This window comes from Pelecanus crispus, chromosome 9 (assembly GCF_030463565.1).
Source record: "Pelecanus crispus isolate bPelCri1 chromosome 9, bPelCri1.pri, whole genome shotgun sequence".
Taxonomy (NCBI): domain Eukaryota; kingdom Metazoa; phylum Chordata; class Aves; order Pelecaniformes; family Pelecanidae; genus Pelecanus; species Pelecanus crispus.
The window spans coordinates 1,746,855-1,765,671 of NC_134651.1; the positions used below are offsets into that span (position 1 = coordinate 1,746,855).

Sequence of the window (18,817 nt, forward strand, 5' to 3'; positions counted from 1 at the left end):
GCAAAATTTTCAAACATCATCTTTCTGCTGCCTTTTGACCCACACATACAAGCATTCAAATTATTCTAATTTATTACAGGATACAGTAAATAGCTATGATAAAAAGATTAAAATCTCAAAAGCACCTTTTTTTTCATAAGCACCTATTATTTAGTTTCCAGTTTCAACAATACTATATCTTTTGTGACACTAACTGTAGCTTCAAGTGAGTTTCTTTAATTCCCTTCTCACCAAGAGGTAATTAACAATATAACTGAGAGCTCCTTATCCTTTTGCTCATATGGCTAGATGCTAATTTAGCACAGATTTCTTTTCTCCTGCTGCAATACACCAATTTGTACATAATTTAGTTTGCTGTGTTCAGTGCTGAAATAAAGATACTGGAAATCATTTGCATAGTTCAGTTTTGGAATCCAAAGGTCTGCACTGTGGACGTTTCCTGCCCTTAACTTGCAGGAATTGCCAGCCTTAGTGTCTTCGTCCCTCCACTGGCAGTTTTTAAAGAGTTTATACATGGATACATCTGGCACAAGAGCTGGCTGAAAACATCTCAAGTCAATATCCCTGGGTGGATAATTCCATACCTGCAAAAATATCAATAGTAACCATCCTTCCCAGGCATCTCTCTAGCTGGAAAGGCATAAGGGGGAAGTTACTGGACATCCCTGTTGCCTCAGTCTACAATACAATTATTATTTAGTTAAAAAAAAAAAAAAAAAAATCTATATATACTCTCTCAATTTTTTTTTTTCAGCAGAGATGAAATGAATGGGCTTTCCAACCTGCTATATCCAGTAGGATAACTAGTTGAAGTAATTAAATTATTGACATACTTTCCAGCCCTCGGCATAACCAGCAGTTTTTAGTAGCTGACTTTTGTCTGTGACATCTCATTCCACAGCATTTGTTTTCCCATCAGTGAGCACAGGCTACAATGTGAAGTGTCCACCATCATGCACAACACAAACAGATCTCAACACATACTGAGTGAATAACGTGCACTTAGCTAAAGCTGCTGAAAGGAATATGGCCACTTTAAACTGATATAAGCTTATAATCGAAGTGCAAATATGACTCTTAGTGTTGTCTGCCTAGAGAATTTTTGATGGCTCCTAGCTGGCTTCAGGACAGATGAGCTGGTGGCTGATTAAGTTCTATGAAGTATTTAATAATTGCTGGTTTTCCTAAGCTGCTGCTCAGATTATAAATTACAGAACGTGCTCCCTGCTCGGCTGCAGCTTTCACCATGGACAGCACTGAAGAGGAATGGAGGTGTCTAGCAGGCTGGGGGCAGAGGAAGCCGCTGGTGGCAGTCACTCGGCTGCAGACCTGCCGTATGCGTGTCTCACGACAAGCCTATCTGCTGATTTACTTGGTATTTGCTAATTGACTCTGGGAGGAAGGAAGCTTTCAGTTGAATCGGCTCATGCTGAAGCTACACGTTCAATAAATCCAAGCCTTGAGGCACTGTGGGAGTGTGGGAATAGGGGAGGCGGATGACAGGAACACATTTATCAGGATATGGGAACGGGAGGAAACATGGGCACACTGTCCCTTTTGGTGGCTGCTATCTATCCAGCTGTGAAACGAAACCTCACACTCATTTGAATTATATTAGATCTTGCTTGGTTCAATAGAGCCACCACAGCGAAGACCTAGCGAAGCAGATAATTTGACCTAGCACCTACACAAAAATATAAATACTATAGGCGAAACCATGAAGAGATCAGAAAAGAACACATTTTTACAAAGCCCAGAGCCAGTACTCAGTCACAGCAGCCCCTCAAAGCAAGTGGAAAGACAGTAAGAGCACGCTCTGCCTGGCGCTGTCAGGGTATGAAACAGGGTAAAACTGGACCGTGAACGGAACATTGTCAACTGCGTGGACAGAGGTTTGAAAACAAGCATACAGCAAGGCATTTGTCTACAGTGCTCTTCTGCTGCTGCAAGTTTGGTCAGAAAATCAGCAATTCCACATCATTAGTAAAGATGATCTTTTTGGTCAGGCAAGATTTTTTTGGAGTTTGCGTGATCATCTTTAAAGGGTTCTCCATACTGCTAGCAGTTATATTCTTCTGAACAGCAATAAATATACCAAGCGTAATCATGTAGTCTTTCCTCACTGCCCCCACACACACCATGCTTGTCTCAAGCAATAAAACATAACCAGTGTCTCCAGAGTGCTGTCAGATCCAGAACATCAGGCTGAGTCTCTTGTTTTACTTACCTTGTGTTTACCGAAGTTGCTCATTAATGATCGACTATGAGACTTCTTTCCACCTTCTTTTGTGTCCAGGTTCTGTGCAGAGAGAGTGCAATAAAAAGTGTGACTAGATACTTTCAGAAGTATCTTTAAGGAGTCTGCTACAGTATCTCAAAGACATAGTTTCAACCTAAGACAAGTTGAAACTTATATAAGTTTCAACTTTAAGTACCTCACCCTGATTCACTATTACAAAAGTATAGCGATTGCACATGAGAATGAAAGTGAGTTAAAGTCTAAACACAATACACTGATCTGTGAACACAAATTGAAATCCAAAATCTCATTACAAGACTTTTCTCATTTCTTTATATACTTGATATCTTAGCAATCCTCTAACAGTAAGGAAAAATATTAACACTAACACTCAAGACAAAAACCAACCATGTAGAAAAAACAGTCTAGCAAAAACAGGCAACAAAACACAAGAACATTTGAAAGTGTACTTGAAAATAGCCACAAAGGAAAGGGGGGGGGGGGGGGGGGGGGGGAAATCTCCCCTACAGATAAATTTGGACTTTTCATAGGCAGCCTGAAGTCCAAGTTTCACATTTATAACCATGCCCCTAGACATCAGTTTGATAATTCCTGGCAGCGTCTAGCTTTTTCTGTCAGAAAAGCACATCCCTTCATCTTCTAAAGAGCAAAACAAAGACCTAAAGGTGCTGCAGAATGTTCCCCAGTGTTTCAGCAAGTCCTATGAACTCGAGTTATTCCCTGTTCAGTGCTGGGTTGGAATTCACTTCTGGCTATCATAATGATAAAGGCACTAGATGGTTTCTTCAGATCCAAGAAAGTCAATAACCTCTGTATCTACGTTCAAAGATTTGTTCCTAGCTCAGGCTGAAAGTCTCTGTAAAATGTCTAAGGAAACCTTAGCAGACAAAGTACTTGTCTCCCTCACATAAGTGAGAGTTGACAGTTCCAACAGCAAATCCAAACTAGTATCAGGCCTGACTGACAGTGCCATACACATTGCCTGCCTTCCTCCCCACAAAAACCCCCACTTGATAATCATCGGAGATGAGTACATAAACTTGCATTGTTAATTTCTCCCCCACCCCCAATAACAGCAAGTCTTTGGGAAAATGAAAGGCACATCAGTGACGAAGTGAAGGAAAATGAGATTCAACCAGCAAAAAAGTAGAAAAATTTCCCAACAGACCCCTTTCTGGTACATCAATTACACAGTAACTACTAGAAAAGAGCTTTACACCACCACCAAACAAAGCTAGATAATGAGAATTGACAAACCATCACAATGTTTAACAATTTAGTTTTCTCCCATCTAGGTCAACGGTTGATAAAAGTTAATTTTCCAGTTGTTTTAACTTACTATTTGTTCAGCTCTGTATTACTTTAAGACCCTTGAAAACAACAGTGACATATAATCAGTCTTCACACAGGACTGTTGCAGCAAGGAAAGAGATCTCTAAATGTCCCTTAACGATGTAAAATAAGTCAATTAGAAAATTCTATCACTTTATATTACTGACAGATGTTTGAATAACGCAGTTGCGTTACTGAAGTATTTTCAGTATTCTGGTCCTGTCAATGACATGTAATGGGTAATCTCAGCCATCATATCCAACACAAACACCTTATGGAAATTTGTGTTCTTTAAACGAAACTCCCTGCCCCCTCCAATGCCAGCTAGGGGTCAACCATTTTTCCAGGCACCAGAGAACAAACCAAATATAATTATTCTAACTCAAAATAATACTGAAATTGCTCATATCTGATCATATTTACTAACACGGGGAGTTTGCTCTCTGAAATCCCACTTTTCCGACCTCATGAAGGCCAAAGGGAACAGGCAAGCTGACTCTGTTCTTAGACTGCAAAGCCACAGTCTGAAAATAACCCTTCTCTGTTGGGTCAGACGGCTCCGTCCTTTGCATTGTTACAGCCTCTTCCCACCACAATGCAGCTTTGACCAGGTTTCTCAAGCATCAGCACAAGTAGAATATGTTTTCTGTAGTCAAGCCTGGCTTCAGGCAAAACTCTCACAGGTCCAGCCTTGGAGAAAGGGATTGACAAGAACTACATAAACCCTACGGAGTGGGAAGATGTGCAGAAAGCAGAGCTACATGTACTTGACTTTTTTAAGACTACACCGGTTACAGAGTAGGCACATCCCCCCCAGAACAATTCACTCTGTAATTTAACATAACTGGGGTTTGCGTCTGGTTGAGGTGAAAGCGTGGTAAGCATGCATTCAAGGTCCTGTCTATTGAGGTACTCAAAATTACGATACATTTTACTGTTTTACAAAAATAGTTTGATGTCAAAAAGGAAAAAGAAACATACCGTTCTTGATATAAAACAGTCTGGGCATGAAAAAACAGAACCTTGCTTAGGGCAGTAGGAGCAGAATCCTGTGCTTTAGTGCCGTACAAAACAGCCGTCAGCATTACAGGCAGACAGCGCTTTCAGTTATCACGGCCAGTCTTGGTAGGACTAAGGCAACAGAAAAAGGATCCTTCCCCAATAACGTGGACACAAACCAAATTGCTTGACACATGCTTGCAATATTGCTACTTACTGAATTAGTTGCTTCCAAGTCTTACAAGGAATAAACCAGATTAGAACATATTGAAACAACATACTCTTCACATTTGACCATTCACATTCTCTCATTAGATAATAATAGTTCCAAGTTTTCATATGGATAAAACAAACTCTCAGAAGTTGTTCACAAGTTATCAGCTTTCTCATCAGAAAAATGTGTGATACACGTTGCATTATCTAATATTCAACAGAACATGCAAAGAGGAAAAACCCATGTACCTGTTTTAGGTTAACATTTAAACCCTCATGAGTTGCCTTTAGCAGTGCTCTCACAGTGAAGCTGTCAGGATCTTCTTTGTCTCTGATTTGGGATTCTTTTATCAGAGATTCCAGTTTTGTTCTTATAAAAGATTCCACCTGGTGCTCAGTCGCACCATTACTCTGAAAGACATTAGGAAATCCAGTTAAAGTAGATTGTTACGTCCATCACCCCTGGGACAGCCTGAGGGAGCATTACGCACGCTTCAGGCCAGGCAGCGCTCCCAACATTTCCTTTCTCTGTGCAAGAAAAAGCTTCTTGCATAATCCTGCCTCATTTTGCCTTTTCTGTTGGTGGCTTTTACTGCCATTTCCATTTTCTTTTTTTCTCTTTAGTCGTCCTGACATACAATTTACCCTGCCTCACCAAAGCACGGTCCATCACGTAGATCACCCCAGAACCTGGCCCCGGTGTTAGGTCTTTCTTTCAAAACAGTCACAAGTCTGACCTTCTCTTCAGGCGATGGCATGAATTCTAGCTAATGCACTTACACACTTCCTCCAAAATATCAGACAACCTAAGCATCATTAGATTCCTGCTCCAAATGGCAAGACAGAGGAAGCAATTACTGTTAACAACAGTCGTACGGACTATATGGACACAAACTAGTCTCTTACATAAGGCGCTTAAAATAAAAATGGATCTTAAAAAACAACAGCATGCAGCTAGCGTTCCTCTGTCCGTGGGGTGTGAGACCTCTCCAGAGACAGGAGAGGAAAGCAACTGTTCTGGCCTAGCATGTTCCCTCTCTAGCCCCAAAGATGTACTGTGTTTTGCACTGGCTTTAAGGATTGCCAAATTTTGTCTTAGGTCTTTCTGTTGACGAAAGCATCATCTCATCAGACGTGCTCAAGCCGTGTTGTGAAGCACATGTGGATTACACAGACCGCTCCTATTGAACAGCGCGTAACAATGGCTCAGGCATTATAACATATATAACAGAGCTGCTTGAGCAATCTTATCTCATCTTACTATACCCATAATTAGAGTTATGTTCATTCAATATACACTTTTCCTCCTGATCTTACACCTGTGGACGTTTGTACCTGTACTTCAATCATATTCGTAAAGATTTATGGGATTGGGAGTCTTCAAGCTTCCTCATAAATTAGTTAATGCCAACTATTTCCAATTCCGTAGTAAATACTAACAGAAATACAACATTCTGAGTCACTGAGCAGGCTGATTTTATCCTATGCTTCAAGAGTTCACTGCAAGGCTGTACTTCTATATGAGACTATCTTGTGGAACATAGGGGTTGAATGAAATCCAAGTGCAATCTAACCTCTAAATACTTAAGAAATGAATTAATCATGATTTTGTCCAGTAGCATAAAGGGGGTTTGCTTATTTTAGGGGGCAGGGGGAAATCAAATCAAATCAAATCAGCCCTTCTGTGTGGTGTACTTGAATCTCAAAAAGATCTTGCTGACACTAGCATTTTAGCAGCACGAGGGTAGGGGAAGAACAGGCATAAACATACGCTTCCTCTGAACCAGTTCAGATGGGGACTGCTCCTACCTGTAAAGCAAATCCCAAGCTATTCTGAAAAACCTTCAGTTGCTAACAGCAGGCACAAATGATACAGACAAATTACAAGCCCAATATGCAAACCAAAACCAGTTAATGAGAACTACAGATAGGTGTTTCCATATGGCAACAAGGCAAAGTCCCCAGACTACATTCAAAAGTAGAGATAAACACTATAGTTGCTAAATATTAATTTGAATTTGATCTATTCTTTCTGCATCTCCCTAGATAGTATTTATTTTGTTCAAAAGTTTGAACTGGTGAAGCGAGGCTGCCTCCTGACTGTAAAAAAGCACCTGCTGGATAACATGTATTAGCATTGCACACCAGTTTCAGTTTTTAGAAAAAAAAAAAAAAAAAAAAGAAAAGCGTTGTTAAAATTAACAGCTGAAAAATAAATGTGGAGGTAAGAAATAAAGGGAGCAGGAAGCAATCTTCAGTGTCAAAAAATAAGAAACAGAAGGATTGAAAACGCTGTTTTACACTTCAATTTTTTTTCATATTTATGTCTCCTTTCATATCTAGAAATTGTGTAGCAATTCCATCATGCCACTGCTTTGAGTACTACACATTTGTATCTGAAAAAAGTCCGGCATGCTTATAGTGCTGGCATCAATGTTTTCAGTCCTGTGTATCTAAAGTACTTAAATGTGTTATTTATAGGTTTTAAATGACAAAGCGTGCATTTCCAAACAATGCAATTCCATATCTAAATGTGGAATTACGTAACTCTGTATCTTAAGGACCTGACTTAGAAATCAAAGTTAAAAAATCTAATCTGCTAACAACTGTAAGTAGGATCATGGAGTACGCATGTAAGAAATGTAGTGATGTAACAGTTCTGGGAACTGTGTATATGCACGTACATAGCAGGGCTTTAGTTTGCAGTCATCTTCAATTTCATCAGCGCTATCCTCATCTGAAACTTCTCCTTCCTCAGCATCTGCTCCAAGACTGTATGGCAACTTTTTACCCTAAAACGAGGGAAAAATATTCACAATAAATGCACACATGGTCAGTGTTATTTAGCACAAAGGCCAAAATAGCCCACTCCTCAACTATTCCTTATGTAAATTGTGACCAGAGTTTAGAATTCTTTTTCAGAGGGTCTCATGCAAAATGGCTCCAGATTATCACAGGTGGTAATTTAAATATCTCTGGAAGAGTTTGTTACTGAAAGATCTTTGCAAGCTCTTTCAAAAAAGCATACCACCTCCCATCTCTGGAGCAAGCCAGCAAGTGATTTTTTTTGAGTTGACTCCCAGATATTTCAGGCTTACTCCTAGCAAGTTGACTGTTGTATACTTAAAATAAAACCCAAAAAAATCAGAAGCTGAGATTTTACTACAGGTTATTCATCAGAACGGTAAATGCAGACACAAAAGAACTCACTGCAAGCAGCCACCAACACAAAGGAAGCAGTAAAGCCTATTTTAATACTGCATGCTCATGCAAGAGTGTAGTCAGCAATCCAAAATTAGTTGCTAATCCAGCACTGTGAATGTCATATACCTACATTAGAAAGGAACTACTTTAATTCCGTGTCTAGTTTCCAACATCTGATTAGAGTGGTGAGCAAACAGAGGTTATTGGCTACTTCTGGTTAAAAAAAACAACCAACCAACTAACCAGGCTCTAACAGATCGATTATCCTTTCCAGAACCTTCATCTTGAATTCTCCTGTATGATCACTTGTAGAGAAGCCCAACCACAGAACCTTAGAAATGTTGGCTATGGGACCTCTGAAAGTCTCTGGTCCAGCCTGCCACTAAAGAAGGATCGTCACCAGCTCTGGATGAGCTTTGCTTCGACAAGTCTTGCAAACTTTCAAGGGTGAAGGCTCTCCCAGCTCCTGGGCAGCCTCTTCCCATACTGCACTACCCACAGCTGAAAAAGCTCTTCCTGGCATCCAGTCTGCACCTCCCAAGCTGTACCTTATGACCATTGCTTCTTGCTTTACCTTCTGCTACTTAATAAATCACCTATTAAACTTTTGTGTTATTACTTCTGGGTCTTCCTCACTGACTGCAGAAATGTTTGCAGTCTACTTGTTTCGTAAGTGACAGAGGTAGATAAAAATTGCACTTAGATTTCTGCAGAAATGAAGAAGACTGATTTATAGACTGCATTTTGAAATTAATAATGCTGCCCTACTAATGAGGGGGTCAAATTCACTTCACACTGGCACCTTTATACTGGTTTAAACCCATGAGTATTATTAGAATTAAACAAATCTTTGTATACACTAGCAAGATGAAAATTATGCCATTACTGGAAATTGTTTGGCTAATGAATCAATACTGCGTTTCAAAGGAAAATGTATAAAACAGAGCAAAATAATAGCAAAAAGATGAGAAACTGGCTTACTTCTCAACAAGGTGCTGATTCCTAAATACGATTTCACCTTTTCCAACAGGGCTGCTTACATCGAGCAGGAGATGGGAGACAGGGCTTTGTGAAAAGACACTGTGATGCTTAAAACAGTGTTCCTCATTCTGAAAATGTTAGCTCAGCTCCACACCATTCTGTAACTACTCACAGGGTTTCAGCTGAAGAATCAAACTAAAGTTACAAACTCAAATGTGCTAGGAAGATCAGCTCCAAAGTTCACATAAGAACAGCACAGTACCACACCCCTCTTGCCTTTTGTGCATTGACACAGTATTTTCAAGCCAGGTTTGTTGGGTTTGTCGCATGACTGACATTACACACACTTTTGTTTGACTCCCTAAAACACCTACACTACATGCTTGCATAGTTCATTAACTAGCAGTTACACAAGAAAACTGATTCAGTGAAATTCAAAATCACAGTTGAGCACTCAAAGGTTTTCTAATTCAGAGTCAGCTCTGTACTATACATTGAAATATGTTCAAACAAACGTCAGACCGGAATTGTGAACCCTTGTAGCCAGCTGGATACAGAGGTTAGAGGGGAAAAAAACAGCATTTCAAGAGCTCACAGCAAAGTAATTGCCCCCGTGTCAAAGTAAATTAGACAATCTAATAAGCCACAACTCTATTAATCATCCTCTCAAAGGTCTGCCTTGCATCTCTTTCTTGTTATATCCATCTTGGTCTTTGAAATTCCTTTCAGAGCAAATCCATTTATACCGAGAGGCTCAAACAATTAATCTTGCATACAACACTAACCACAGTGCTCAAGGGCCTCCGCTCTCACTGCTCCTTACGGCCACCTTCTGAAGTGCTCTTCTTTCATAAACACAGCTGATGAACCGTGAAAATAGTTTCATTCCATGAACTACTGCTTATAGCAGGGTGAGGGGGAAATGCAAGAAAATGCAAGAAATTTTCAGACACTTCTATATTACTCCAAAATACTTTGTCCAAGGAGGGACTGTAGGATAATGTTTAGATACTACAGGGATATGAACCATACAGAACTATATCCACTAATAATGAATCAGACAAATTAAAAAAAAAAAGATAAAATGTCAGGTTCAGATAACTGTGTCACAGTTCCTTCTACTCATAATGATGCATTTTATGTAATTTTTCTGCTCTCCTGACTTGGTGCTAAGATTTAAAAATAAGTACCTCTGACTTTAAGCCTCTCAGACAAGATGCTTAAGAAATAGAAAGAATTTTCTTTCCAATGCTGTTGATATCTCCTCCCTGTTTAAACGCTTACAGAAATACTCTGGGACACTTGCCAAGTTCAAGGTAAACTCTGTTTCAACGTCTCTGAAAAGCTTAGAATTTTAACTCACTTAGTGCACCTGTACTATTCCACATGGTACTGCTGAACTGGTTCTCCAAAGCCAAAGAAAATCTACGATAAATATCACATGCTGACTTCTGTTGCATTTTGAACACGCCACCAGCAGCAAGTTACCTTCACTAGGATTTTCCCTTTCAAATTTTGAGGGCTAGGAAGCTGTCTGGAATCTCCAGTGATTACAGATGACAAGTCGAGTTTGTCACCAAATATCTCCTTCAAGTACTGAGCGATCTTCTTTTGCTGTTGAATACTGCAATGGTTTTCAATAGACAGTATCACTGGAAACCTAGAAACAAAACCCCCAGACATTTTCAAAACTCTGTTTTAAGAGAGAAGACGTGCACAGCTTACCACATAAACTGATTTAAGCACTTTGCTTTTGCATCGTCAGCAGTCTGGAAACAAACTCACTTTGGGAGGAAGGACTCTGCGCATGAACTCCCAAATCCCTGCTCTGTCAGAATCTCTCAGATAGTCCCTGCAGGTGATTCTGCCCTCCCCCTCCAACCCTACCCACTAGCGCACGGGGTGACAAAGTTTGAAACCGATGCTCACTGAGCGTGAGGCACAGAGAAACTTGCAACAAAGCGCATCAGCAACACAAAGTCTTTTTGTTCTATGCAGCTGAGCAGAAGTTACAGTATTCCTTTGCAAGCCACATACAAAGTCTTCATTAGCTGTAAGTGATCAGCAAGCGGCTCCTGGAGAAAAGCATTTTGAAATCAACAGATTCAAAGGAATTGCTAACTCCTCTCTGTTCATCTTCCGAAGATTGACAGCTGCATGAACGATCTGCCTTTGCCTTAATAAGCGCAGCTACAGTGAGTGAGACCAAATCTCTGAAGATGCCCAGACTCTGGAGAAGGAGAACTATTTGGCAATACTTGCCAGAATACTGTCCCAGGCTCCATGAATTTGCAGCTCAATTTATTGAGCTAAAGACCTTGTTTCTGTATATAACAGCCCATTTCTCCCACAAATTTGCCCAGTTGTTTTCTAAACTCTCGGCAGCTCCAGAATCCCTTGGCGAGGAACACCAGAGCCCAACCACACACCAAATGAAGAACCACATCTTTTAGTTTTGAATTCACCAGCTCCTATTTCTAATCAATAACACCAAACTTTTGGGCTCAGGTTTTTTGTGTTCCCCCCCATATGCCCATTGTTGGGTCAATTTTTTTTTCTTCTTTAAATAAAGAGAAGTAAGCACTTTCCCTTTATTCTCTCTAAACTACTCACTATTCTATACCCCACTCATGATTTGAGACTGTTTTATATATAGGGATAAAATCCATGATTTTCATAATAAACTGTTATACAGTACCATGGCAAACAGAATAGAATCTGAACATTACCCCACATGTCAGTGTTTCCTCATACTATGTATGAGACAGCTTTTCAATTTTCCTACTGAAATAAGGTATTTTCTTCAGATAGAGAATATTACAGTATTGATTTTTAAGGAGAATTTCCCTGTGGATATGAGTGGGAAGTTCTGTTCAAACAAAGGACCGAAATAATCTGCAGATATTCAATGGTCTCACACTGTTCAAAATATTACTGAGTTTACAGTGCATGACAAGTCTTTCTAACTTAGGTGGAACTTTCTAACTTGATTGATGGAAAGAGCTCAGGCAGTTGAACAATAAATATGACTCAGGCAATAAACAGGGGAACAGAATCAACTTTATAATTTCTCAACACGTTTAAAGGAATATACATGCTTCCTGATGTTGATTGTTGATTTTGACATGGGATTAACTACACAAAACAGACAGGTGTAGCTACAGAACTGACTCTACACTTACTCATTTTTGATGAAGGCATATTTATTGATAGTTTCTGCCACATCACGGAAGAGTATTTTAGAAGTAAGAGTATAGCCATGGTGCACTACCGGCTCTCCATCTGGACCATCCCAGCAATCCACTATTAAGACAAAAAAAAGCTATGCATTAAGAGATGCCCATGATCTTATACATTTCTGCTGGTCTTGCTTGCCAGCAGAACTCATGTACACTACTCAACCATGCAGCTGTCAACAAGTTGCATTCAATCTATTATGGCCTACCAATTGAGTTAAGACTAACAAGACAGTCTCATATCAAACGAGAAATCTGCAGCCTAAAACTGTTTTTCCCCTTGTATTAAACCGAGGTTTTTTCCTCATATATAAAATTACAAAGGTGTAATAGGTCAAATAATGTTTACAGCTATCTCTTGGGAAAGCAGCTTCTGCTTCTGAAGACAAACTACTTAAAAACAATTTAGTCTTTTTCCACTCCCAATTAAACTTGCAGTTTTATAACTTACTATAGTAAGAGTGGCATCGAATCTATCACATGTAGAATGTAGGACAGTAGTACTTTTGCTAATGAATTACTGTACCTTGGATTTACACCAAACTTGTCACTACTGTTGCCTCTACAGGAAGCTAAAAACTTCACACAGAGAAAGCTACAGAGCTATTACCTAGGCTGTACAGTATCTACAATGATTTTGAGGTCAAGCAAACTAACACACTACTGTGCGTTTTAGTGAACTTCCCTGCAGAAGGGAAAGTACAGTGATAGACCACCCAATTTTCTCAGGTCCACTTTCTCTAATTAATTTTTAAATTCAGACAAATTGTTCTTCCAGAGATGAGTTTTGTAATACTAGTCATAAAAAATAATACTGAGTTTAAATTTGTCAAGACTTTATTCCACCCAGAATCTTGAAAAGAAAAATACCTATGTTTTGATATTATTTAAATCATGCAGAACTTAAGAATCCAATGCAATCTCCAAGCTATGAGACAAACAGCATCTCGTTTTCTTCCACCAGCATCCAGGCAATGAAATGGCATGCTGCCTCTCTATTGCGGCAGACCAAAACCAAGTTTCTCAGCCTTAAGATGGTGACAGAAATAGAAACACAGCTGTGCTGATAGAAGGCACTGTTTGCTCACCTGTCCTCCTCCTACAGGCACTTTTCATCTTCCCTTTGCATCCGCAGGAGGAACTGCATATGCAAACACCTGCTTTCCCATTCAGCTTATGAAACAAAAAGGTTTTTGCTGGCTCAGCTCATTCTGAACAATGAGGATTAGGAAGCTCTCCTGTGAAGCGGTAACCTCCAGCACAGGGGAACCACAGAGCGGAACAACCAGGGCTGCTCTGCTGAACTGCAGGGCCCCAAATAGGTGCCTGCCCACTGCTTTACTGGGGCTTGTGCAACAAAAAAAATGCTTCACATAAGCATGGGACAACGGAAAACTTGCACTGACTGAGAAAAGCATAACAACGCAGCAGCAAGCAGGAGAAAACAGTGGTGTCTATGAAGTTTGTCCAAGAAGGTCATTCCCAATAGAAAAATCCCTGTTTAGACTGCTAGAAAACAGAAGTCTACCACTGAAGTTAATCAGACAGCAAACCATTAACGCTTTGAGTTTGCCACTGACTTTGCGCTTAAAAGAAATATCCATCATACTTCTCACAACCAGCAAGTTACACTGAAAATATACCTTCAATACACCGACAACCATCTTGCAGCACTCGTGCATACATCTCCACTCTGGACTGGGACAGCAGTTGGTCTCCTGTCAGGTACGTATTGTGAGACGAAGCGATAAAGTAGTTACAAAGGGGTTGATCCATATCCTGATGCACTTCGCAATGCAGTGGATTAAATACATCACAAGCAGGACTGCGCATGAAGTTGGTGAAACCTTTGAAGAGAGAGAAACAGTTTTGCCACGGATGCAGTATATCTTACCAAGCCAACGATTTGCACTCTAACACTTTCCTCTGCTTATGCTTGTCAGTGCTAACTCGTGTCTCCAAAACTACTGAATCACATAGCAGGGATTAATCTTCCTGTACTCCGTGTTTTCAGCGTATTAACTGCTGTCTGTGGCTTGCCTGGTTCCCCGCAAACTGAAGAGGCTGCACAGACTCAGTCCACAGCTGGCACACACACAGAGGTATTTCTTTTTGAAGCCTATGGAAGTTCTGACACCTTTGAGAAGAATACATTCCCAAGATCCAACCCTTGTCCCCAGACATGTTTTCAAACAGCTTTGAACTAAAGAAGGAAATATAATCTAGAAAGACACATTTATGACTGCCAAAAAAAAAAAAAAAAAGACAATATTAACAAGCATTTGCAAAACATGACATTGAGCTAAGCCTCTTCAGAAACTAATTTACAACCAATAGTAAAAGAAGAAAGTAGGATTCTAAGGGAAGCATAAAAATAACAAATAGTAGCTATGTAAGATGACTGTAAAACCCCACAGATCAATACAGCCACTGCCCAACCTATTTTCAGAACCGATGTTTCATTCAGACCCTCAAAAGAGGCAGATGACAAAAATGCAGATGTGAAAATTCTCTGAAACCCTGGAGAAGCTCCCTACACCACATCCAGTGCACAGACTAAGGCAAGTGTGCTCAGGCTGCCTTCTGCAGTTCAGACAAAACTACTCTGCCAATAAGGGGAACAGAAGGAGGTGTCACTGGTTTTGTTAGAATCAGTGGAAGAAAATACTCTCCCTCACAATTGTTCAGTGAGATAAAAATGATCTCTTCATCTAGATGCTACTGCAAACAGACAGTATGCAGCTAAACCACAAGTCATTCCTGTTCGAAAACCTGTCTTTTCCTCCTCCTTCTCCTTCTTAAACTGGTATCCCCTGCCCGCTCTTGATTCTTGTTAAAGCATCAGTATAACAGAGAAATTGGGTCAAATACTTAGGCAGCATCAGTCCGCATTGCCTGGGATGCTGAACTGTGCCTTGGAGGACGAATGACCCGCTTAGAGGAATATAGCTGGGTAGGTGGAAGCCTCGCGTTCAGCAAGATGCCAAGGATTTGAGATGCGCACCACGCTTCCCTCAGCGGACCCTTGTGATGGTAACAGGTAAGAGCTATCCTGTTCTGCTCCATCGCAAGTGTGACGTCTTGTAAATAAGAGGAAGCAGAGGAAATCCCTCAACTACTGGGCAGCAGAAGAGACGTAGGATAAAACACCTGCAAGAGCGTAGGTTTGGCATTCTGCAGATCTGCCAGGAGTTTGTGCTGCTGTTGATGCCCCACGGGTCCCAAGTTGAAAAGCAATCTTCAGAAGGTAGCAACAGCGTCAGGAACAAAAGAAAAGAACACCCTCCTACCACAGCTGAAGAAAGATCTGACAATTTATACAGATCACAGGACAGAAACAGAAGCCAGACTGACATCCTGAGGTGGAAGCAAATGGTTTTTTTGAGCGTATTGCTGACACTTGGGCTCTGTCCCGATGCCACTCTTTTGCTGTAAGCAAGCACTGCTCCCACTGAAGGTACCAGGCAGAGCAGGCAGCAGCCCCCCAAAGGCTGCACTGCAGCACAGGGAGCAGCCAATTCACTCAGCCAGCCAATGCCACTCTAGTTTCCTGTCTTCTCTGTGCTGCAAGTTTATGTGAGAAGATGGTACTTGGTTTATAACCCTGTAAATCAGAGCAGCATCGAACAGAGAAAGTTTTAAAAATACCTCCTTTGAGAATGAGAAATGCAAGATATTTCCAAAGGATAGTGCAAACAATACCAACCCTGAAAGCAACTCAAACACAAAAGCAGCAGCAGTAAGATTAAAATGAACAGAAATGCTTTCAGAAATATTTTTTTAAATGTCACAGCTTTCCTTATTTCAGTTTAAGTGCAGTGCCCTGGGTCACACCGCAAGCTTGTTTAAGATCTGGGAGGCCATACGCAGGATTTAAGTACCATGTGGAGGAAGATTCCTCCCCCCTGCCCAAAATCACCATGTGAATTATGCTGCTTCATGAAAGCTATCTTCTGGGCAAATTATCACGCTACAGTATTTAATCTATTTTGTTCCAATTCAGATTTTGATTTGATACTGAGTTGGATTCTGAATAAATATACCACTTACAATTGCTTTAGCAAACAAGGTGAATAAGGTATTAAAACCCAAAGAACATGCAACTATCCATATTTTATTTCACATAAGCATAAATCCCAGATCTACAGAGACAAAGCGAAATGAAAACGTTGCTTTTACTGCTTCAGTTAGAACAGGCTATAGTATAAAATACATAGGATAGCATGTTTTATGTTTATGCTTTATAAATACACAGTTAGCAATAAATTCACGCAAGCCTAAGGCATTCACATTAGTGTATGACAGCTACGATGTATCGCTGTGTAACACCAGCTGCTAATTCACCTCACCTACTCTCATCTCTCCCATGTCTCACAAAAATGCAGCTACGCTGCTGACTGCTGATCTTCTATGTAACTTTCTATCGCAGTCAAATATTATGTTACACCAAAATGCTGCTAAAGCTTTTCTATTCCTCTACAGTGTATCAAGACAAAACTAATTTCAAAATCAACAACTTTACCTTCAATCCCAAGAACATTTTGCTTCTTGTTTTCTTCTGATACTTCAAACTTCTGTACGATGTCAAGACAATATTCTGGCGTCACATTATTCATCTGCACAAAAACGAGAGTGTTGGCACACTTATTTTTAATACCATGTCACCAGCATGTAAAAATCTACCTTAGGCTTCTGCGTCCAGTTGAAAAACCTTATGATCAAACATTGAGTTCAGTCAAATATGAATAGGACAGTCAGTAACACCACTGTAAAAGGACTTTAAGATTTTGATTTGATTTTTGTCAGTGCTGCACAAGCCTCACGGCTCTTACCTTTGAGGAGAAAAACAGGAGTGAGAGGTAGCAGTCACTTAAAAGCTGTGTCATTTTAGTTTAAAGATGAAAATTAGCTGTGAAGCACACTTAATAATTGTACTGGGCAATAGTGCTGAAATGAGAACTATGAAGTTATATTCTGTAATATAATCTACTTAGACATGCAAAAAGATTTGGCAGCGTTTGATTTAATTTCCATGCATTTTCCACTTCTGTAATTTCATTACTTCCAAGAGAGTTCACAATAATACACAGGCTATGAGATAAATAATTAGATTCTCAAATGAAAAACAGCAGTTCTTCTGAAACAAATAAGTTTTGTCATCAGCTTCAAGTAGCTGACAATTGAAGTCCTAACTGACTAGTGGGGCCAGAGTATCACCATGTGCTTATATTTCTTCTAAAATTAAAGAAAAGAAGTAGCCTCCATCACTCGTCTCATCTTTTCTCAGCCCTGCGCCCCTTAAGTTGTAGGGAACCAAGGTGAAAACTAAGATTAGGTGTGTTTTATTTCCTCCACTAATAATATCACAGGATGGCAAAGATGACACTAAAACCTTTGGCAGCTGCTTTGTACCATTATCCTGTTTACTGTTTGTACTCTGCATCCTTTGCCAAAGTCAGCTCCAACACCCTGACACGTGGAGCAGTCTGGAAGTAAAGGAACATGCAGTCCCCTCTCTTAAATAGCGTGTCATCTCTGTTAACATGACTGCTTCAGGCAAAGGCAGGAGTGAGGTTAGTCGTCCTCCAGATTACACAATATTTATTGTTTAAATCCGAAAATGGTCCCTCTGTGAACTGTTCTCTTACTACTGGAATTCTCCTTCAGATGGCAAAACCAATTCCATTTACTCTGCTCTGCCTGTAGCCTTTGATGAATTTGCGCTTTCCATTATGTCCCGTAGCTCAGTATTCCCAGCATTGGCGTTCAAGCTATGTGGAAATCGTCTAGAAGTCGGTTGACTCTCTCGATCGGGTCTTCTCTAAGGGCCTGATCCTGCCAAGCGCTGAGCTCCTCCTAAGAAACGTGGGTGCCATGGTGTGGTGGGTTGAGCCTGGCTGGATGCCAGGTGCCCCCCAAAGCAGCTCTATCAAAGCGCCTCCGCCCCTTCCTTCGTCACTGACCTTGGTGGCTGCAGGGCTCTTCCTCTCACATATTCTCTCTCCTCTCAGCCAGCTGCCGTTGTGCAGTTTTGGGGGTTTTTTTTCCCCCCCTTTCTTAACTATGTTATCCCAGAGGCACTACCACCGTCGCTGATGGGCTCAGCCTTGCCCAGCGGCGGGTCCGTCTTGGAGCCAGCTGGCGTTGGCTCTATCGGACATGGGGGCAGCTTCTAGCAGCTTCTCACAGAACCCACCCCTGTAGCCTCCCCCCGCTACAAAACCTTGCCGTGCAAACCCAATACACATGGCTGACCATATCTCGTAGCACCTAAAAGGCTACAGCCTAAGTATGAAAAATTACCAGAGGGGAAAAACTAGATATGTCAACAACAGAAGTATGGTAGCAGAAGGCAAGCAAGTGAGCAGTTCAACTCGTATGGTGACTCAAGCTGAAAAACTTGGAGATATTTTCCAGCCTCTCTCTCCTGCATCCTTCCCTCTGTTTTTTCTCTTGCACAGGGAAAGCACGGCTCAGCCCATTTGCTTCTCGAAACGTTTTATTTGTATCTCCTAGCTAAGCCAACAATATGAGACGCCTGCAGGAATTACACAGGATGATAGGAATGAGAACAATTCAGTAGAGAAAATAA

At 40.6% G+C, this 18,817-nt stretch overlaps 1 protein-coding gene across 1 annotated transcript in view; it reads right to left on the reverse strand.

Annotated features, from left to right (window-relative positions):
• PLCH1 (phospholipase C eta 1) overlaps positions 1-18,817 on the reverse strand; it is a 72,233-nt gene that overhangs the window by 14,648 nt on the left and 38,768 nt on the right. The window contains exons 6-12 of the mRNA XM_075716350.1: positions 16,748-16,841; positions 13,869-14,072; positions 12,172-12,292; positions 10,478-10,649; positions 7,489-7,596; positions 5,054-5,215; positions 2,228-2,299 (exon numbers count right to left, since the gene is read on the reverse strand). Coding sequence (XP_075572465.1) covers positions 2,228-2,299; positions 5,054-5,215; positions 7,489-7,596; positions 10,478-10,649; positions 12,172-12,292; positions 13,869-14,072; positions 16,748-16,841 — 933 coding nt within the window. The remainder of the gene's footprint in view (positions 1-2,227; positions 2,300-5,053; positions 5,216-7,488; positions 7,597-10,477; positions 10,650-12,171; positions 12,293-13,868; positions 14,073-16,747; positions 16,842-18,817) is intronic.